The sequence below is a fragment of the Strix aluco genome, chromosome 1 (assembly GCF_031877795.1).
Source record: "Strix aluco isolate bStrAlu1 chromosome 1, bStrAlu1.hap1, whole genome shotgun sequence".
NCBI classification, from domain to species: domain Eukaryota; kingdom Metazoa; phylum Chordata; class Aves; order Strigiformes; family Strigidae; genus Strix; species Strix aluco.
In genome coordinates, this window is record NC_133931.1 from 152,871,915 (window position 1) to 152,895,587 (window position 23,673).

A 23,673-nucleotide genomic window follows, 5' to 3' on the forward strand; every position below is an offset into this window, starting at 1 on the left:
TCTCCATTTCTAGTGACTCTGGCCCTAATTCCAGCTGTTGAGCTATGAAAAACCGATATTTAAAGTCATGTAAGAAAACAATTCCTGTAAAAGGTAGAAGGTGAAATCAGTTTGTTCACCAAGGGGTTTCCTTGCTCCACAGACTGGGGAACTGGCTGCCCAAGAGCAGGCTGGTAGCAGCAACTCTCAGCACGGCACCTGCCTGTGGCAGGAGCACGCAGTGAAAGACGAACCTTAAGGAAGAAGCGGTCGTAGCGCCAGACCTAGCTCTGCTCTGCTCGCTCGGCGCACAGGGAGCAGAATTTAATTCTTTACACGCTGTAGCACCTGCTAGCTCTAGAGGACCCTTCCTAGAGCACCAACTCTTACCAGGGATAAATGACAAGCTGCCAGGCTCATCGTCTCGCCCGTTTTCAAAGAGGAGCTCCAGCCAGGAGTGTTGGCAGCTGAGAACGACACCTCCAGAGCAGCTGAAGCTGTGCAGTGCTAGGCAACAGAGGGGCACACAGTCTCACAAAAAAAGCCCACACTGCTGGGTAAAAAACCTGGTAAATCTGTCATGCGTACGTGCCACATAGACACACACAGCCTCTGGGATCGCAGGGCTTGGTTCTGGTTGTGCGAGATGAAGAATATAATTTTTCTTGATAGAAATGTGTTGCCTAGTGCCAGTCACAGGCATGAGGTAACCCCTTGAACAGCCAAGGCATTCACCTGGTCCAAAAGATAAATGAACATTTCTAACAGCAGCTTAAAATAGTGAAACACTTTATACTGTGAAATAACTGTACTATTTATTTAATATATGCTTTTCAAACTCAGGCTGTCAGATACTTGAGCTACATCATGTAATGCCAGCAAGGTAAAGTAGTAACCAAGAATTCATCCTTACAGGGCTTTAAAAACCAAAACAACCAACTCCCCAAAACCAGGTTCCCTCCCAAATTCACACATACGCCCACACACAGCTACGGCTCCGCTCGCTCAATCAGTTACGTCTGCTCTGGTCATTGGAAGCTGTTCCTGCAGGACCGAGGTGCTGAGCAGCATTACACAACTTGTCCATTCGGTCGGCTGGTCAAAAACGGTTCACTTGGTAGTTCTGATATTTTCATGTCCCACCAGTCTCAGAATTTCAAATGCCAAGGAAGCAACAGCAACATCAGCGTGAGAGCTAGGAATTAAAAAACAGTAACTTCTGTTAGACATTCTCAGGGGAAAACTTTTTGTTCAAATTCCACATTTGCCTTTATCTATGCTGGGAAATTCTTAAAAGCCATTAACTGCACTGTATACCCAGCTTTTCTGTTAAGCAGTTACATGCAACTAGGGATTCTGCCCTGTAGCAAACCTTGTGCAGAAATTCGTTCAGCTCAAATTCACAGTAACTGCTACCTCATCAATCTCCTCTATAAAAAGAAGATATAATTTATCATGGCCCCCATGAATCTACACACACACACTTGCAGCTTGACAGAAAGCTGTGTTTTCACACATCATACAGCCCTCTTACCGCAGCGCTACTCCATGTGGGGACGCAGTTCCACTCAAGGTATTGCCCACCTCCTGCACAGAGGACCAACTGCCCCATCACCCACAGCTCTGTAGGTTTGAGATTGAATGGTGAGGCCCTTTCCTTCCTCACCTAACTTTTTATTATATGTATTTTTGCCTAATTTTTCCTTCTGGAAACATGTTTTTTCTAGCATTGGAACAGAGGCTCTAACACATTACTGCTAGTCCACAGAAACAAATCTTTTTTTATAGACTACCATCCCTCATCTTTAGCTTAGAAAGGACACCAGTAGATCAATCTGCAGCTTCCTTGGTTGCTGCTAACGTCAAATAACCTACCAACACTCCAAGCTTTGGGGAACACAGAGGAAATCCAAATGATCAGACCACACTATGTAAGCCAATGTCTTAATGAGCAGCAGTTTAAACCAGAAAATTTAGTTATCTGAAACAAATTCATCTTGGCAACTGTCTTCACTGAAAAATAAATGGCTACAATCCCACATTCTAAAGTGTAGATTTGATTCCATGTAGCTACTAAGCAGAATGGGTTGGTTACGTGTCACTCTTAAAACTGCCTGTTCTGACTAGCTGAGGATGTATCGCAGAGACAGAGTTTGGCAATCCACGGCTGCTACACAGCAGCAGGAGAGCAGGGAAAGCAGCTTGCAATCCAAGCAGTGCCCCTCTCTTGGCACATGACTGCTTGGCTGGTATCCTCCTCCTTCCACACAGACAGAGCGAAAGATTAGAAACCTGTCTGTAAAAAATGAGCAAAGCTTTAAAAACACTCCTCAATCACTTCAACCCAGTGATAATATGTGGGTGGAAGGGCCTGGGAGTTTAGACTACTCAGCGGATGGCTTAGATCCAGGATCTCGGTTGTAGCCTTCTCTAAAATGTTTCCAATTCTGCATGAGATAAAGAGAGGCTTCTTAACCAGGTTCAAAGCACAGGTGAGGAGACCAAGTTTATTTAGTCACAAGGAATATTCTGGGAAAAACGCCACCTAAGGGAATATGGGGAGATGGCAGAATATCCTTGACCTCCATAAACAAAATGGCCATCAGATAACCTGATAAAGCTTGCTAACACCAGGCTTCTCCCACCTGCCCGTTGCCAATTTATCCATGTCTGAGTCCATTACAGCCCCAAGATCCAGGCTGAAACCCTCTCAGTTTCCTCTGGAGGCAAATGGATAGGGACATGTGTTCCCTAAAGAAGTGGAGGAGGAGAAATGAAATCCATGAGCTCTCGGGGGCTCCCCTGCTGCTGCTGCAGTGTGTGAGCTCAGCACAGCGGAAGAACTTGGCTTACCCTAATGTATCAAAACACTCGTCATTGGCATCAGCTAGAATTTGATCTACTGAGCATCTTGTGTCAAATAAGAGGGAGTGCTGTTTATTTGGGGATCTGTAGTATGTGGTTTTCTGAGTACAGAAATGTATAGATAACAGACAATTAGAGGAAGCCAGAAAAGCTGACTCAAAGATAGCGACTGGGCTGTCTGGTGCCTCTAATGCTGAAATGCTACAAAATAGAACTAGTTCTAAAAGAAGAAAGCCCCATCTTTCCCCACTGTCATCTTCAGTGGTGGTGCCATAGCCTCCCTTGGGGAGAGCTGACGTTTTAGTTTAGTTAGATAATTTAATGTCATACAAAAACCCGTGAGTCAGCAGCTGACTATGTGAGAAGGATGCAGACTGTTCTCGACAGGTTTGCTTAGTCCTCGGTGTGCATCTCCTTACACTCACCACGTCCGAACATTTCCTCTCCACAGCTGCCCACATCCCCTGTTTCCTTCCAACACAGGGTACACCCTGCCATAATGCCGAGGAGCCAATTTTCCCAAACAACTGACCCATATATAGCCTACACTTGGGAGCACAACGAGCACTGCAAAGATTATCCTAGTGTTTAAAAAGCTAATCTATAAATGACAATTTGTGTATGAATTTCAGTTCAACCAGGAGTGAAATGAAGCCTCACAGCCCACGGCAGGAGCGTAAAATTTGTTTTTAAGGGCAGAGAACAGTAATTCATTCATTCATAAGTCCAAGGGGGATTAGATGAGGGAAGGTCTATGGGAGATGAGCTGAAGTTTGGCCAGCTTGTTGGGACTAGCACCTCTGTTCTTGCAGAGGAGGCCACAGCATTCCCCTAAGTTTTGTGCCTTCTCGGAGGAACCACAGGTATTCTTAAACAAAAGCAGTTCTGTTCTTCAGCTGCACATTTGAAAGTAATCAGCTTGCAAGTGCACCAAACACAATTACTTTAAAACAGGGCACAAATATTGCATTGTGCATCTAGCCCACCCTGCCAAGAACCACTGACCACTATCCGGTTATAAAGACCAAGTGTTTGGAATAAAGTAATACATTAAAAAAAAAATAAAATTGAAACGTGCACACACATTGAGCCAGACTGTGCAGCACACTGCGACTCTCTGCAGCTGGGGATCAAAGCATGACGACAACGTGGCAGAAACACCAGCAAGCTCTGAATGAGAGGAGTTCGGAGGAGAGCAGTGCAGGGCGGGGGGCCAGGGACAGAAACCTGAGAAGCTTATACTGCACAGAAGGTGATTACAGGAGAAGACCATTGCAGACAAAAGAGGAGTCGAGTGCTCTCAGCCCTGGAAATTCCTGGAAGCCTGAGGGAACTCACCTGGCAGTTTGGGCCAGGCTTTCTAGAGTTTGGATAAGAGCATTGCCATCATTCTTCAGGCTCTCCGAGCGCTTCTCGTTTGAAGTTATCTGGAACAAAAAGAAAGAACCGTTATCAAAGGCTTAGCAAGAAATTCCTCTCTGTCATTTTTTGTGGGATAGGGGAGAGGGAAACAAGTTATAGCATTTATTACAATTGTAAATGGAATGTGACATTAAAGAGACCCAAGAGGAAGTCCCTTTTACTGAACAGGACTGAATTTTAGACACAGACCATCTAAAATGCCTTGGCTTAATTAGAGATTTACTCTTGTTCTGAGTCTCTGTATATGTGCAAATTCACACATCACACTCTGCCAATCCTGATTTCATCCTCAGTACCAATGCAAATACAAGCCCCATTTAGTCTGAATTCCAGGGAGATCCTGGGGAGGCAGTCATTTTCATTTCTCACTTCAGGGAAAAAAATAACCAAGGCTTGTATCAGCCTTCAGATCAGGACGCGTGGGCTTTCTCTGAGAGGAGCCAGATTAAAATCACTGCAATGTTAGCAGTTGCATATTGAAATTTTTCTTGCCCCTCATCAGTCATTAGGAATATTACCTGCACAGCATTGTCACCTACAGAGCAGGGGACTGAGTGACCAAAGCTCTATGTCCTTATGTGTCAAGTGAATCCTGATTATAGCTGATTGTACTGCTGGTATGTTTTATCTCACTGATCAGTAATGACTGGTTTATTGTTTCTCCAGCCATAAGTAGCATAAGCACACATCTCCAAGTGGCTGCATATTTCCTGACCAGTTAAGCAGGTGAACGGGAAGGTCAGGGGGGACATGACATGAAGTCCCACAGCACTGTGTCACAAACAGACACTGAATACTTGGCAGCTTGCTGAGGAAGCTCTTGTTATCTCAAATAATTACTGAAAAAAAAGGTTTGCGTGTCAATTCCTGCTTGCAAAGGTAAATAAATCTCAGTCAAAAAGAAAGAAAAAAAAGGAGGACCAGAGCAGCTGATTATTTCGATACCGGAAGAGTTAATGCTTGAAACGGTGGCTTCTAATCCCAAAATCTGGCAAGGACTTTTAAGCTTTAGCATGCCACGGCTGGCCCTATTTACCATTGATCAAGCATCTGGGCGATACGCCTCCACATCTCCCTCTTAAATCACAAGAGAAGCTGTATTTACAGCTGCCATCCCACCGTAATTTATCAGCAGCAATTCTGCAACAACAGTGTCACTACATCTATAATCATAACATCCTGTAGTTAAGCAGTAACAGGGAACAGGGACCTGTCTGAAGTAAACTAAAATGTATCCAGTGTGTTGGAAAAAAACAGTGATGCCATTACCTAAGTACAAATCATTGGTAAATCCTGATTACAGGTCATTAAACCTTTTTTACTCTCTTGTGGTTTATATCTGACCCTTTCACTTTATATCTCGGTAATCCATTCTTCTATATTTGTCACCGTTAGACACAGAAGAGATTTTGTAATCTGGGTTCTGAATGTGAGAACAACAGCACACATAATAGGAGCAATACAGTTGCAATACAGGGAGAAAAGTGCTTTCACCACAAGATATTGCTTGCTGTTCCTAAAGAGTGCTCATGCCACTACTAAACACTTCCCTGTGACTTCTGCAGCTCATCAGCCTCTCCCACCTTCTTTGCACTTGCCACATTTGTGCCCCTTGTTTATCCTGCACACTTAAAAGAGCCAGAGGCCACAGGGTGAGGAAGGTCGCTAGGACTGGATCATGCTCCATAAAACTACAAGGTCAAATAAAGGTTACAGGTATCTCTAATTCTAATACTTCCTAACTCTTGGGTGCTGACATCAGTGCAACCCTTACAGTCTTTTAACAAATTAGCCTTTGTGCATTATACACAGACAGAACATTCAAAATATGCTCAACTATAAAATCTGGTACCAGGAGAAGGTTTTACTTCTAAAATGCTCTATTTCAAACAATAACTTAGTCCAACTGAGTCATAGGGTCTGACTATAAGCTTGCCCATGTTGCAGCATGCCTTGTGTCATTATTAAGAATACATTTCTGTGGATACAACACATTTGAATGGAAAGGATTAAAACGGCTTTCTATGCACAGAAATCGTAACGGACAGAAACAGAAAGATCCATGAGATCATCTACCCCACCTCCCTATTCAGAACAGCTTTCAACCACAAGCCATGGGCTTCTGTGATATCCATCCATAGGGGCTACACCCCTATCTAATAAAATGCTTCAATAAGATCCTTTCAGCAGCAAAAGTGATACTACAATGAGGGAAAGGATCAGGCCGCCTTTAACATCATGAGCAGCCTGCAGACTGTTTAAATTAAGTCTAAACCAAATCTAGGACATGTTTTTTTGAGAGCATCAGCTAACAGCTTTACACAAGCCAGGAGGCATGGCTGAAGAGCAGACCCGTCCAGCCAGCAGTGACACCTGCACGCACAAATGGAGAACTTGCACAGACAAAACGTGGCTGTATGGATTTATGTGGGCAGCTGGGATTTCCCCACCTGCTCTCGATCACCGGTGTCCAAAAAACTGCTTTCTATCTACCGTCAGGCATCCACACCATGGGCCTGGGAGAGGATCAATGCTGCGGTAGCAGGAAAGCTGCAGGTTGAACATAGGGTGAACTGCCAGTGCCCTGTAGCCAGCTCGACCACAGCTGCCTATGTTTTTTTGTCAGTACTCCCATGCTGTGACTGCTCTGACCGCTAGCATTTACTTGCCCTTTATAGCAGCCTGTATAGTAGATCCGATTGCTCCCTGAGTGATCAGATGGTCTCTCGCATACAACAGATTACATGCTGCTTCACATAAAGCTCACGAGAAATACTGTCTGAATCACTGTTTACTTTCAAGACCAAAGATAAAACTTTACTGATGTTTCTTATTTAAAAATTGTTCCAGTTTTGTCTTCATTTTGTTCCATAGATAAATTATGACAGGACATAACACCATCAGTAATCAAAATTTTAGAAATTAATGCATTTTTCACTTAGTTTGTTATCTTTCTCCTCTGCCCAGCATTGCTGTGTCTTTTATCCACACCACTTCTCATTCTCATTCACTTGGAATTTCAACAACTAGTTTAATGATCTCTTGTAATATTGCTATTTGTTAGGGCTAGCTACAACACATATTCAATGACATAATCAATAGCTATTCCCTTAATTAAAAATGTAATTAAATCTGTTTAGTTGTACACTCACTGCAATTTAACAAGAATTTCAAAATTACTTTTCTTTATTAAGCTAATAGCCATTCAGCAGCTTTCCTCTCTTCAATTCTATTAAACAAGGATAAGCCATAAGGAATACCATAATTGATATGTAAAGATCAGTATTTCCTAAAACTTAGGGTAGCTGTTCAGTATTATGGTGCTGCTAAAGGTGAGTGCAGGAAAAGATATAATATAAAACATTCACTGGAAGATTGTCTTCACTAATAAATTAAGGAGTTTTGGATTCTTTGTCCAAGAAGTGATTTTTGCAATTCAAGTTTCAAAAAGCATGGAAACTTAAGGGACAATTACTTTTCTAAAGGCTGGTTTCATAATACTGAACTGCTTTCTCTGATTAGTCATAACTCACATTTTGTAATTTATGACTGAGTTAAATGACCTAAGTAGTAAACTACTCTCTCACCATTTTGAAGAGAAAGAAATTCTCCTGTTCTGTTGGTTTTCAAGTAAACCATAAGCTTGATGTCTGTGAAGTAAACTGGGAAATAATGCAAAATATTGATTGGGTAAAAACAAGGAGCTTTTTATTTGAAACTTTTTTTGGTTGAAGAAAGACCCAAGGAGCATATTTAGCTGCACCTTCAAGTGTTTTCTTCTCAAATAAACAACTGTTGGAGATGTTTACCATTTCCACGCTCAACAAATGCTTTCCTACAAGCCATCACCATGTCTGTATACACAGATACAAGCAAGGCATTTCATAAATAATCCTTCTCGCAAACTGGCTTTTTCTGTTTCCCAAACGCACATATTTTAACCTTATAAAGTGATGCTTCCTTACTTTTCCTCAAAATTTAATACAATTAAGCTAATTATCTTTGCAGGATTAGCTAGTTCAAGTTCTCGCTCAACTTTACTGACACTGGCTGAGAGCAGCCACACCAGTAAGATGGGAGCTGCTGTGGGCTGGTTTATCAGAACCACCAAATACTTGCAGGTCCAATGTTAGCATCACCTGAATATCGACATATGCTGTGAGTAAAGTACCATTTTTGTCCAGTTGGAGGCTTTTCTGTGAATGGGAATTGTATCTTCAGCCAATACTGCAGTAAAACCAATCAGCAATATATTTTTTTCCATGCACTAACTGGGACCCTATGTAGGAGATTAAATATATTCTAAAAAAATTAGGTTTTCAGAATTTTAAAAAAATAAAGAATTAAGCACACTCCTATTGCCCTCTAGACACTATTTCAAATAATGTCTTCATAGTAAGTGCAATTTTAAATGTGCCTCTCGGACTTCTCATTCCTGCTTCTACCTTTGACTGGCTGAAGGCACTGTCAGAAGGACACAGAGTCTTTCATCTTCACCCAAAGCTGCCCTTTCAAATGCCATCTAGACTGGTGGTGATTGAAAGTTGATGGCTATTCACAGCTGCTTAGTGTGACCTTACTCCCATTTTTTAAGGAACAAATGTCACAAAATATAGTGGTGTCAAAAACATTGCTATAGCTGACGTGACAGCCCAGCAAATAAGTCAATAGGATGGTAACTCCAGAAATGAGACACAATGCCTGCTGGAGGAGAAAACCTTCCAGTGTTGCGGCCCATCTTATGCTTATCCCAGGGCATTTAATGGTACTTTTTCTCCCAGGCTGTCAGCACTGAGCTATTCACAAGCACTAAAGCAGTCAAATAAAACACGTCACTTGGTTTGTCATTCACGACTCATGACGACATGGCCAGAAACATGCAGTCATTCCTTCTTAACAGAGGAGCATGATAACCAAGAATATACTGCAAACGTGGAATCATTCTGGTGAGCATCTACGTGAAATAAAACTAACAGATCCATTGACAGTGTTCAAACTTACTAAATATAAGTATTTCTTTCATTTTAAATCCTTCTTCAAACATATACATTAAGCTGGCAGTGCCCAGAGGAGGTATGACAAATGGATCCATCAGTTCCCATGATGGATCAAACAAATCCATCACTTCTGTAGGCCTGCAAACTTGCTTACTCTCACAGAGTAATGTAGCCCTACCTTTCTGTAATGAAGGGCCAGACCCAATAAAGCATTTGGAGCCTGTAAAGTAGAGGCTTAATAATTATGTTTTAGGTGTCAGCTCTCAAAGAGGAATCCCAAGTGAAGATCGTAATACCTGCACAGTGCATGGGGAGTGTGTAGTTGCCGAAGGCCATGGAAACCTTCGCACTGAGCATGAAGTTACCTGAATTCCCTTTCTTCTCTGGAACTCAGACTGCTAACGCAGCACATGAAATCTCATGGCCTAGGCAGCAGAGACAACTCCAACCCTTTTCGCAGTGCCCCTACAGCAGGCTACAGGCTCCTGTGCTCTCCCGTAGTCCTCTACCCTTTTCTAGGCAAGTGAAAGGCACATTTTTGTTGCTGCGGCACAGTTTCCACTGGATGGGGAGCGGCAGGGAGGTTTGGATGGTTCTCACACAGTGAGTGAATAACACCACGGCACAGGGATTCGGCTGGGAGGCAAGAGGCAGCGCGGCTCTCCAGGTCGGACAAGTTAAGCATGAACTCCCATTGGCCAGGGGAGCACTCTAGCTATTAGGCCAATTTTATATCTGTGGCAGTAATTTTTTTAAAAATAAACCCAAACCAACTAAAACCAGCAACAAAAATACCAGATATATACAGTAGTCTTGTACCAGATATATACAGTAGTGAGGTGTTTAATCTGGCATTTGTTAGACGTGCTCTCAGCAGGTATGTGGGACTAGACCCTTCAAAGCACTAAGGTGCAACCAATTTACAGGTTGTTTAATGAAAATTAATGGTAACTCTTGCCAGGCTATGCAAGTGTAGCAGAGGACAGTGTGCTCACAGAGGCACTGCACGCTCACTAGGGTGGCCACAAGTTATTTTTTCTCTCCATGATGTACAAGAGCTCATTCTAAAAGGGTAAAATCCTTCCTGGCATCCCCCACCATCACAGTGTGCTTCCTTGCTATTCTTCTCTCCACACATGGTTCAGCCAGAGAGAGACATAGAACGTGTGTGTGGGAAGAACGAATCAAGTTGGACAAGTTATATTTACGTTACTAATTGCCAACTCATGTGAACAGGCCTGAGCAATGTTGCTGGACCATAAAAACAAGAAATGAAAGTTACAAAAGCATGAGTGTTCCAGGTGTGCTTTGGCAAGCATATTGCAGTCAGGGATTGCAGACACACAATTACAAAGACTTTGTGGCCTTCAGATCCTGCAAATACATGTGAAAACAAGCAGGTATCTGTGACAAAAAAAACCCCTACATCAGACAGCTTAGCTATGATTTTAGAGTTCAAAAATCTTTTTTTTTCCTCTTTAAGGATAAAATTCTTGTTCCACTGAAGTCAGCGGCAAACTCCTTTTGACTTTGATAAGGCCAAGATTTCATTTGACGTGTTTTGTTTTCTTCTAATTTGTATGTGTGTGCAGGTTTATTCTAAGTTCAAAGCAATTTCCACCGATAACTTGGAAACATACCAGTTTCCTGGCAGCCTGAAAGCCACGCTGTCTCGAGGACTATTCACAGAGAGACAAGGAATGTCTCCCACATGCTATATAATGGTTAATTGATTTTGGATGTTTCTTGACACCTTCCACTTTGAGGCTATTCTCTGCCCTTCAGCATATACATAACACACACAAAGACAGGCTCTGTGATTGTTATGAAGTTGTAAAATTACCAACTCTAAGAGGCATTGTCTAAGCATGAGAGAAGATTCATAAAACTGTGGGGTAATTATTGAACAGAAGACCAGTCTCGGTCTTGTTTGATTTTTTGATTTGTTTTTTATTGCAAGCACTGTTCTCAGCTCGCTTTCAGGAAATACAAGATGTCTTTATGACCCAGAAAATATTAATTATCACAGTTTCCATCCTCCGTAACTAGTGAGTTTAAAATATTTGACTTAACAGAACTGGACAGGGCAACCTTTTCACACCCACTAGAACCAGCTGTCCACAACAACTTCATTAGCAAAAGTAAATGGCAGTCCTGTCTGGCAAAAGGTGTCTTAAAGGTGCTACAGGAGACTTCCACATAGTGTTGCAGTGTTGACAAGTTATGTACGCTCATAAGCCAGCCCAACATCAATACGACCTTAAAAATAAACACTTGCCACCCTGTTGCTGGTGATCTCATCTGCAAACACAGGTTCATCTGTCATCTGCATGCCAATGACTCCCTGAGGTACCATTTCAGACTAGTTTCATTCTGTCCAAACAATGATCCCAGCTGGCCTCAAACATCAGCTTTAGTAAAATAGGGCCACATACCGAGCTTACACAAACCTTGCAAGCCCCTCAGATCCCTCTTCCCACAGCTCCCAGACAGCTGCCTGTCCTCACCTTGCTGGATCTGAGACCACCATCTCCTGGATACACCTCACACTGATGGTCTCTTATGACTTCCCCCTTACAAAAGGAACAGGGAAATTCACTGGAATAATTTTTTATTATGACAGCAGGTCAAATTTAAGCTCAGATCCTATGTTTATGTTCCTTTAGGAGCTATTATAGAGGCTCCTGATTGTCTTAGAGCAAAAAAACCTAAAAGCAGTTATGAATACACACACTAAAACAATGCGCAGATTCTCCACATATCTAGATTTCCCCTCAAGTTCATAATTCCCTGGACCTCTCATATTCAAATGTCCTTCATAGTCTTTCTTTCTCTTCATGAGCTTTTCTCCTAAAACAGCTTCTGACAAGTAACTCCCAATCCCTCTTAAATGTTGATTCCTGTAACTCTTTTTCCAGTGCCGCTGTCTTTTATGGCCTAATAATTCAACTCTTGAATAAGATCCCTGAATTTCAGCATGTGTCATCCCTTATATCTCCCCATAAAATCACAAAATAGTCTGACTGCAAAGTGGTTTGGGAGTTATATCCAACTTTTATCAATATGCTCCATGGGTTAGGGATGCCCTTCTTTTCTGTTCATGTACATGTTCTTTTCATGTTCATCTAGTACAGCTGAACCTAGATCTGTCACTGACATATTTCATGCTGTCACAATTCAAATAATGTCAAATATTTATACACCTGTGAGGGTAAAAATCATCACTACAGATAACTCATCTTCTCACCATCAGGAAAACCAGTGACACTCAGAATATACTGGAAAGTGCTGACCTTTAAATGGCAATTACCACACAGAAGTATGTAAGCAACCAAGCAATTACCAATTTCATAAATTCTTTTATATCTAAGGACACAAACTCTTGAGCAGTCATGCCCGTGATGCTCAGGTGAACTGGCCAGACCCCTAGGAACTGCTAAGAAGTTGCAGTTTACTGAGGAATTTGAGTTTTAATGGATACAGCCTCCAAAAAATAATACCTCCAACTTAACATCGTCCCTTGTCCTGCTTTAAAGTACTCCTCATAAAGATAAAAGACTACTATACCTTGACAAAGGCAGAGTGATGTGAACAGATGCTGTCAAAGTTGTCCTTATACAGATCTATTGGTGCAATTCAAGTCTGATCAAGTATGCAAAATCCCTAGCTTCCCCTGAGCAGAACCTTTATGTGGCATTGATTAACTTTCATGGAGGATAGAACAAAATTTGAAAGCTCATGCTCACATTGGTCATAATCTGGACTTGGAACAAGACTCCAGCAACTAAAAATCTGTACAGCTTGACTTGATGTGTTAGATTTACCATTCCAATAAAAGCAGGAATATAATGAGTTAATTTAAGAACTAACACAGATTATGAAAAATACATACTTAAAGACTAAAGAGTAGCAAAATCTTGTTGGAAAACAATGTAAATTATGATTTTGAGCTAAATATTAAAGCATTAAACATTATTTCCTTTGTAGCCCCTATAGATTTGGTTTCTATACAAACATAAAGCTTGGACATAGAACCCTTGAGGTTTTCCTTAAGTACCAAACAAGGATAGTCTTTCATATGCCAAGAAAAAGACAAACAAAAGCCCTGAAGATTTTTTAGTAGGGGAAAAAAGCATCATTATATTTATGCTTTATGTAAAAAGCAACTAGGAATGTAAATGACTGAACAGGGATATAAGTCTATAAAACACCAATTTCTGAGGAAAATTATGTTTTATGTAATTTCCTCAAAATTGTAAAAACTGTCATAAAAACAAATGGACTTCCGAAAGCAATGCTTGCTTATTGTCATGTGACAGATGGCTCGGTCTGCCTGGCAGAGAGCAAACACCTACCTAGTTGGTCCTCACTGACCTCAGAGAGAATCATTTTGGTCTATTCACATCTTTTTTTTTTAACAAGCCCAGTTGCATTTAAGTATCTTTATGGCAGCTAGTAAGTCATCCATGTGCAATTATAGAGAGGAGGTCAAAAGGAAGTAATAGTGATGAGCCCAACAGATGACACAGCTAGGCAATCTCAACAGTATTGCACTATGTAAAATTACAGTGCACTGAAACACCAAATGAGTCTGGCAATTCTTTTGTGCCCACAGAAACAATGAATTAGGACTCCATAACGAAAACAACAGTGATAGTCACTGGGAATTACGCTGGTCTTGAATTATGAATCGAATAAACAGGTTGCAGGTTTCAGAAGTGCCAGTTTCACTGTACAACCCGAAGCAAAACATCTGTCCATGTGAAAAGAGAGCGTATTTCTCATTGTTGACCACAGCAGTATTGCCTTTCAGACAGCTCTTGTATCTATTCATAATCATACTGGCCTTCTAGTACCCAAATACCAGCACAGTGCTAATCACTTTGGGGGGGGTCTCAGAAAGCAAACATGTTCCAAACAAGGGGGTAAGTAACTTCCCCCAGGAACATGAGTCCACAGTATGCCAGCCACTGGAATAAAGACTTTTTATTCTTGCTACTGTCTGAAATTAAGAGCAGGTCCCATATTTGATTCTCCCCCTCCCTGTCAGTGTCATTAAAGAGCAGCCATTGCAGATTGACTGAATACTTTAATGTCAGTTGTGAAAATAACCATCAACCAAAATGTCAGCCCAAAGCTGCACTTAACACAGAAGCACATATACTTCCAGACTTACACTACTTACTCCAAATAAACGTAGTAAGATTTAATGTAGAATGAATAGTTCAATAGGCCATGCTGCACGTAAGCGTTCACAGTTACTTCAGAGGTCATCCCCCCTCACTCATACTGTAGATAACCACAAGTTGTCAGAATGTTCATGGTTTGGGTTTTGTCAATACTTGCCATTGCATTAAATTGTGTTTGGACACCACATGCTTCACCCTTTATGAGCCCTGCTGATTTAATGACATCAAGAAACTGGTGATTTGATGATTTCATATTGATTTTCCTCTCCTTACCTCAACTCATGTATACCCACACTTGGCTGATTATCACAGTTTCATCAGTGGCTGGCAGAAACAGGTTCCTGAGTAGCTTTCACATGCTTTTATCAATTCATTGAGATCCAGCTCCTGGCAGCCTGTGTATAAGAGAAACTCTTGTCGCTGTTCCCAACATTTTACTGTTCTTTATAATAATATTTCAAAATACAGATGAATATAAATGCTGCAGAGTTTCTATGCTGCAACTGCAAAAACAAACGGGCTCCAAGACAAGGTTAAATGATTTACAGAAGAAACTTGCAAAGAGAAGATAAATCACCTTTTTCTCTCAATACAGTGCTGTACAGTCATCTTCATCTTTTCTTATCAGCTGCCATTTCCAACACATGCAAGAAGTGCTCTTATTATGCTAGGGAGCAAAAAGGATCAAGCTCTTCAACCTGGCAGTCTTCTATCAACAATAAAAGAAAAAGATACAAAGACTGCGAGTCCAACATGATGTCACTAACCAGTGACATGAATGGCAATGCACTGCTTTACTGTTAATAAAAGAAGTCAGAGAAGACCAAGGCTCATTTTATTTAAGGATAAAATCAAGTAGCTGGTAACTCATCCCTGACAGTATAAAAAGAAGGTCAACACATGACAACTCTGCGTAATACTTCACGGCAGATGGAGCAGGGGGAATGAGACTAGCTGTCTGTGCAGGTGGTGGGCATGGGAAGGACAATTTTGTCCTAAGGCAGCTGCCCAGTTGTGATCACCAAAGTAGGACAAGGCAAGGAGGAATACATCACAGTGTCAAGAAATGAATGTAGAAGTTACAAAATATCTCCTCCAATTGTTCATCCTCTCCACGTAGAAGGCTGTGCCTGGCACTGTTACCACAGATACTCCAGCTTATCTTCTTTCTCCATTGTGTACTTAAACAAATTTTAGCTAAATTAAAATAATGCAATTAAGTAAAGAGTCAAACAATCACAAGTACTTGAGTTAAAGCAGTTTAAGAAATTACCAACCATGTAGCTAGAATGTGAAACCTATGTATGTATGCCCCCACTAAATGGCAATGTTAAGTGGGCTGGCTTGAACCACCACTGTTGGTGACTGACAGGAGCCTATTTTACTCCATGCTGTAAAAGACTGGGGTGCCCATACAGTCAGCTGTGTTATCTCAGGCAAGGTAGTATTAATTTCCAACTGAGCAGGCAACAGCTCCCTCAACTCCTTTGCCTTGATGGCACCATGATGGGTGTCCTTATTTTAAAAACTAGCTAAATATTAGAATTCCGAGCAAGAAATTGCTATCAACAGAGGAAAGTTACTAGCACAATTATTTTTAATGCATCCTTATTTCTATAAAACATGCTTGAATTGAGATTAGTTATGTCATCAATTAGTTATGTTGTCCAAAGGGGTTTTGTTGGGTTTAGTTACCATGTTTAAAAAAAAAAATTTAAAAAAATCACTGCCCCAGCTGTCTGCTCCATTTCATTGCTGGGGGTTCCTGTCCCCAAAGTAGGAAGGGAAGAATAAGACCCCTGTTTATATCTCACTTGCTCTGGTTCACAACTTGTCCTATTAGCTTGAACAGCTGATGAAGGTGGGCCTGCATTAACACTGGGCTGAGACACGTTTCCAGGTTTGTTGAGTCGGGACAGCAGAGAGGCAGAATTGTGAAGCGGAGGTGATGGTGGACCAGGCAGGGCAGCAGAGCCCTGCAGCCAGCATCTCAGAGACTTAACTGTGAGCTCACAGACTTTTGTCATTAAAAGGTGGAGATAAAGAGGTGGAAAGCTGAAAAGATAAAACTTCCAGTGAAGAAGTCAGTCCACAACAAAGGGAGAGTCTGCCCTCTGTAAACACAAAATCCACTGAAGTCCCAAAGAAGAAATCCTTTTTCCTATAGGAAGTAAACAGTGTAATTTGGATAGGACAACATTCACTGGAAGACAAACTGACTGTTTCTCTTTGTAACTGTAATACAGCAGAGACTGACCTTTGCATCCTCATTTTGATGCTTATCTTGAACAAACAGCCTAGAAGTCAATGTCTACTGAGAAAAAATTAGGGAAGTGACTTTCTCTAAAAGTGCAGAGCAAGACCCAGGGAAAATTTTAATAAGTATGAGTTCAGCTGCTGTGACTGAATGTTAACCAGCTTTGTGATGCAGTGTTTATTTGGCCATGAAATGCTTGCTGAGACAAGTTCAATCTTGAATTATACAATTAAGTCTTTCACGGAGAAAGTGATCCTTTGCAGCTTTTGTTATCTCAAAATACATTATATCTCAGTATCAGCAGAAGAACAAACATTTTCTTATTTTATACATGCATTGGCTTTTTGCTTCTATTTTGTAGGTGAATTTAGTGTTCAAGGAATGGATACCACTGACTAAAGGCAATCCTAATGAATGCAAGCGTTCTGACAAACTTTGCCCACGCAGATCAGGCAGTGAACCTTACACCTAGCTTGCAGCACCGCCACTTCTGCAGTCTTGGCTTCAGTTGAACAGACAATTGTATCAAACTGTGTACAAAACTGCTTCCGACAACCCAGCTTACAGCTATGATCTAATCAGGATGTGAACTGGATATTTTTTCCTTTCATTTTCTTTTTGACTATGGGAAAAAAAAATATAAAGTACTATTATCACATGGTATTATTCATAATAAATATGCACAGGTTACAAACAAAGCATTTTTAACTTAATAAAACAGGTTTTTTTCTTTTAGAAGTTTCAAGTTAAAACTCCTCAGACATTTTTGCTGATGCGCAGCTAATTACATCATTGTTTTGCATTTGCTGTTGCACAACTACCATGAACAAGGTGTGCCTTAAAATTAGATGTTGCAGCTCATACACTTAACCTGATTAGGTCAATAATTTAAATATTAACACAGTTACGGAAATGAAAGCAGACAGATTTCTTGTTAAAAAAGAAGTCATTATATAATCTTACATTGTATTCTTTTAAAAACACACAAGTTAATGTTTTCAGATGCAGAATGAGCATCTGGATGTCTGCCACAAGATACTGCCTTTTGCTCTGATACTCACCATGGCTGTCAATCTTATAACTCTGTCCTCCAGGACAAGGTAACTGAGTCACAGTGTAAACTTAATCACATCACAACACAAAGTTGATGCGATGATCTCATTACTGTTCCAGGAAAAGGAATAAACTCAATTCCTATTTACACCAGCAAATCTAGCTTTCAGCAAAGACCTACAAAGGCTCTGACCACATAACAGAGAGAACAAGTAACATGAGTGGCACCCTATTAAGCAAACTATTAATGTACACCAGATAGTGACATTGAGACTTTTAAAGAAAGTCTCAGTGCCTTGTCAGAGAAGTTTTTAATTTTAAAGGATATCTGAAGTTTAACCAAATCTATGATCATTTTTATTAAGGTACCTGGAAGTTTACCTAGGAAGTTTACCTAGGTTAAAAATAATTTTGTACATCAAAGAAGAGATTTATTGCACTACTTCAAGCACTCAACCCAATCTAAATTGGCTGGGAGGTTCATTTTGAAGCACTTCACCCTTTTTTTAATATTGTATTTGGATTATTTTCTAGCATAGTATCAGACATGCAGAAACAAAATCTAAAATTACTAAATCTGACTTAAAAAGAATACCTGTCTGATCAAAGCCTCTAGCTCACCTGTGTTGTTTTGGTTTTGTTTGGGGTTTTTTGGGTTTTTTTGTAGAACTAACTAGCAGGAAAAGTCTTATCTTCTAAGAGTTGCACTTAAAACTGATTGCTTATAAAGATTTGAAGAATGACTGGGATTATCATTTTAAAACAGCACCCAGGGGAACTGGGTGGATCAAGGGATTGCTAATGAGATATCGAGTCTTTCACATCTAAACTGCTGATTTAAATTCAGTCCAAGACAAAGATCCCCCAACTGGTGGATTTCTGATCTGTAAGAAATGAGGTGATGTTCTCACTCTATTCTTAAAAGATACATGCTTTAAGAGGACTGAACTGCCAGCAAAATTGGCACTCCTTGCAGTGAAAGCAAGGAATGAATTGACAATGAAACAATTTAAATTAACTTTTATCCCTCAATACAGTAATATAAAACAAGGCTTTGGCTTTCTGGATCAGGCTTAGATCCCAATTACTTTCCCCAGCCTGCTCAAAAGAAAGAGTTTCAGCCTCTAAGAGTACTAGAGTAAATTCAAATGAAACATTTTAGTACAGTAAACATTACTATTTAAGTTCCAGAGTAGCTATATTGGGATTTAATGACATAGAATTTACAGAAAGGGCAGTGGTAGATGTTAATGAGTGACTCAGACAACTTTCTATTATGCTTTTCTGCAGGAGCAGTCATTATCACGTCAGTTGCTCAGAACACAGCACTCTCTAGTCCTCCCTCTTATTTAATAAAAGCAAATTAATAACTTCCAATCATTTATGTACTCAGTGAATTTAGACCCTAGTTTCATTCATAAATTACAGTAAATGTATTATTTTAATTAACTTACTAGTCATAGCTGTTCTACAGATGTTTTGTTTGTTTGAACATACTTCAGTCTATGAACTATTTGCAACTCTTCTTACAGTCATTCTTGATTTACTAATGGGATTTGTGACAGATCAACTGTATTACTCTTTCTCTTTGCTGACTACTGGGTCAGACTGAGTCCACCTCCTAGGCCTAAAGCTCTGTGCTCTTGGTACATGACATGGGTATCTCAAATGGCTACCATGCAAACAAGCCCATAGCCAGTACAGGGAGATGGACTGACCTTACCTGCATATGAATCAGTGGGCTGGGCACACACTGATAGCCACAGCAGGAGCAGAGCCTGTTACCCTTACTCAGCCTTCTTCCCTCTTTCCTTCCTCCCAAAAAGTCCTCCTTCCAACCCATAAACCAAGTCCCTTCTCCCTGCAGGAACCTTCCTCGCAGCCCCATGGCAATTACTACCCATGCGCAGGAGAGGAACCCACTAGACCTACCAGAGCAAGACCCAGTTGTGTGCTGGTGGCACTGCGTGAAATGAGGGAGGTAGAGGAGTTCTTTGTTGTGTCTTTCAAAGGATTTCTCTAACAGGTTCATTGCTCTACCAGGGAAAACAGCTTCTTCCTGTGCTGTGTCCCAGGGCAAATCCAGAGAGATTGCCCCTTGGACCAGGAAGAAGGAATATGGTCCCTTTAAATAATGGAAGTTGTTGGCCATCCACAGATGTTTCTCTCCCTTCATGGCACCATCAAAAAGCTCATGTAGGTTATAAGATGCCCCCTTACAGCAGGCATGCACAGCTGGCCAAAGTCACTAAACATAAGACAGGTTCCTTAGCGGGGGTGAAGAGGGACACCACAATGTGTGGAAAAGGGCACCTTGAGAGAAGATACCATTTCTTCTCCTGCTAATCCTTTCCTACTCTCTTCCTCTTCTGCACTGTCTCCCAGATCCTGCTCACTTCAAACACAGTTTTGCTAGCCATGCATCCACAGACACCCATGAAGAGGTGCTGAAAATTTGTCCTCGGGGACAAAACCAACAAACTTAATTGATGGCAGGGCTCCTTTGCATCATTAGGGGAGGTTGCTGATGTATCCACAGCCCCATCTCCCAAGTCAGCCTGTGTGTAGAGACAGTCGTATAAAGGAGTAACACCATCATCATCAATCCTCTCACAGAGTCCTTGAAGAGGCCTTGGATATGGTCCTCCGCAATATCGTTGGTGAGAAGGAAGAGACTGCCTTAGTGGATGCCATGCAAAAATCCATTCTGAAGATACAAGTACTTGGCTACTACCTTTCCAGTAAATCAAGGACTTGGGTCTGACTTCTGTCACCTGAGGAAGGGATGATCCTCTGCCTTTCCATTAGGTCTTCAAGGTCTTCACCTAGGTGCTGAGACAACGCCAGCACTTGGTCTTATCTTCCCTGTCTAAACCTCCTCCAGCTCCAGCTGTTTCCAGTCTCCATGCTACCACTGGTGGCCAATTCCACAAGGTTTGGCAAGTGCCAGAATGAACAGAATCCAGAAAGAAAAGGTGTATGTAGAGAGCCTTTTCTTCTTGCATTTCTGCAAGATCTGCAGGATCTGTAAGGGGATTGTCTCCTCTGCCAGGAGGCTGCTAACATGCTTCTTGGTACCTTTTACTTTTCCAAGGAGTAAGTATATGCACGTTCCAATTCCCCAAAGGAGTTAGATGTGTGATCAGAGAAATGTGCCTCAGGGCCAGTGGTCTTTCTGGACCCACACTTTAACTCTTTCTCCTATCATTCATTACACTAGGGTGGGTAAGACAGGTGCCTTTAGGCTCTAAAATATTTTGGACCAGATGCCAACTTGCCACAGCCCTCCATCAACTAGCCCTTTTCATGTTGCTGCTGCAGGACTGACACACACCTTCTCTACATCTCAGAACCTGTACAATGAGGAAAACACATAGTCCTTCCTATCAAGCAAACCCAAACTTCCAAAGGCCTCTGCAAAGCCTGTGTCCTCTGACAGGCTATTCTAAGAATGACCATAGGCAGACCTCGGCCAAACTTAAGAGCTGGTGACCATTACAGACACCAGGTGATGGATCCATGAAAGGGTCTGACCAGCCACAGGGGAATTCCTTACTCATTTCTGGCCTCATGGACATTTTTCTTGGACTGGTGTTCTGAAAGCCCCAAGGCCTGTATAGTTAGAATAATTTTTCCCTCTGAATGTTATCTGCAATTCCGTCATCCATTCAATCAGTATTTTGAGTTGTCTGCAACTCTTCACAATCAGACTTAGTTTTGAATAATTCTGTATAATCAAAAATCTTTGTCATAGTGTACTTCATCTCTTTTTCCAGGCAATTTATGAATGCATTGCAGAGTAAAGATACCAGCAGGCTTATGATACTAATCTACATTTATGCTGCAACACTAGCCATTTATTATTTCCTATCATTTAACCTGCTATTAATCTATGAGAACAACTTTCCTCTTTCTCATGGCAGCTTAGTTGCTTTAGGAAGTTCTACTGAGAAACCTTAAGAAATACCTTTTCAAAATCCAAGTCCACTATATCAAATGGATTACAATCCTTCATGGACTATTGGCCCACTTGGAGGAACAGGAGAAATATGACTTCCCTCTACAGACATCATATTAACTCTCACATAATGTGCTATATGTATCTTTGTGTTTACCCATCCTTTCCTTATTATCATACCTAACAGTTCAGCCTTACAGAAGTCAGAGTTAATTCTTTGTAGTTCCCAAAGGGCTCTCTGGAGCCCTTTTAAAAATTTTAATATAGACACTGATTTACCTGATAAATTGCATACCACAATTACAGGCTCAGTAATTTCTTGGACTATTACCACTGGGACCAGCTGACCTGTTACTACTCACTTGACCAATTGTTGGTCAAAAAATCTCTTTTTTGTAACACCTTAATTTTTTTTTTAGACAATACTATATACACAAAAACCAGATTGATATGACCAAACTGTGTAACTTTCAGCAGCAAAAATCAAAAGTTTGAGAAGTGACCTTTGTGTTATAAGTACAAGACTTCCCCTCTTCTTGTCTTCAGAGGAATACTTCATGTGTCAGTCTACAAAATGAAGCCTGATGCAAAGACACAGCAGTTTCTTAAAACCTTTGTAAATAGTGATGAATGACTACCATCATTGCGGATGATGTATTTTTTCATTTGATGAACTGATAAGCTATTAATGAGGACTATCTATGACTGTGAAGAGTGGCATCTTTGTCTCTATTATGAGACAATTTTTTGAAAAATATACACCCTCAGAGAATAATCTGGATGACTGACCTTGCTAAGTAACACATACTAATCAACTTGGTAGAACTGCACAAATGATAATCTAAATTACCACTATAGACTTCCAATGACCTTTTAAGTCTTATCACATCAATGTTTATGGACACAAAGATTCCAGGACAGATAGAAAATTGCAGACATTTGGAGGTCCTCTGATGGACACCTCACCTGGAGGTAAGCTATCTCATCACCCTTAAGTGATTTCTCATGATTTCCTTTGAATCATTTCCTGAAAAAAGCTCCTGGAGATAAGACATTTCTTACTGGTTGTGTCCGTCCCTTATGACATTTCCATCCCAAAATTTCACATATCAGGGGAACTCTCCTCAAAACTGACACTCAGAGTGACATTTCTTATATGGTGCAGTTTCTGAATTTGCTCATGAAAACAGAAATCAGAAAAATTTTTGAAAAGCATGTTCCCATATAACAAGCACACAAATATATCATAATAACATCTGGCTTTTGACTCTGAGAACAAATTGTGGGCGTATTAGTTCTTGATTAATGTGAGTACCACTAGGAAGTACTTTTTAAAAGGATAATAAGGCAGTGCAGAGGACTAAGATTCATGAAACTATGAGAAGAGGATAATTTTGTGATGGGTGTGGACTGTGGGAGTTTTCTGAATAGATGCTCAGAGCCAAGAAAAACTAAACCTTTCTTCTTTTTCTAAATGAAACAAAAACTTCTAATAAAGACATGAGATAAATGGAATAATATTATTGCCATAGGACATGCAAGTGCAGTAAAGCTAGGATATGATAACATTTCAATGATGAGCAGAAATCACAGGTTTAGTGTTTAGAGCCTAATAAAACTTAGGAAGCTAAAATTAGAAAGTGTTGCAAACATATGTGAGAACATAACCAAAATAGTCTTGAGAACAGTGTGCTTACCATGTTAGTGGAGGAAAATTTGCATAATTAAAAGGCATTGATAATTTACGTAATGCAGGTGAAGGAGTAAGAACACCATTGTGTTGTAATTAGGAGAACTATTTGTCAGTCTCATTTTAAATTAGAGTCAGAAACTTCAGACACGTCAGTGGCATTTATATGAGTAAAAGTTACTGGAATGACCATATTTAAAACACATTAGGGCAACTAACTTTTAGTTTATAAGTAAACCAAAGACCAGTGAGTATTCCACCAA

General features: G+C 40.7%; 1 protein-coding gene across 5 annotated transcripts in view; it reads right to left on the bottom strand.

Moving 5' to 3' along the window:
* Nucleotides 1–772: 772 nt before the first annotated feature.
* ULK4 (unc-51 like kinase 4) overlaps nt 773–23,673 on the bottom strand; it is a 252,397-nt gene continuing 229,496 nt past the window's right edge. For all 5 annotated transcript variants that reach the window (XM_074840823.1, XM_074840813.1, XM_074840835.1 and 2 more), the window contains exons 37-38: nt 4,183–4,271; nt 773–1,174 (exon numbers count right to left, since the gene is read on the bottom strand). In XM_074840823.1, the coding sequence (XP_074696924.1) occupies nt 1,090–1,174; nt 4,183–4,271 (174 nt within the window). In that variant the 3' untranslated portion in view covers nt 773–1,089. The remainder of the gene's footprint in view (nt 1,175–4,182; nt 4,272–23,673) is intronic.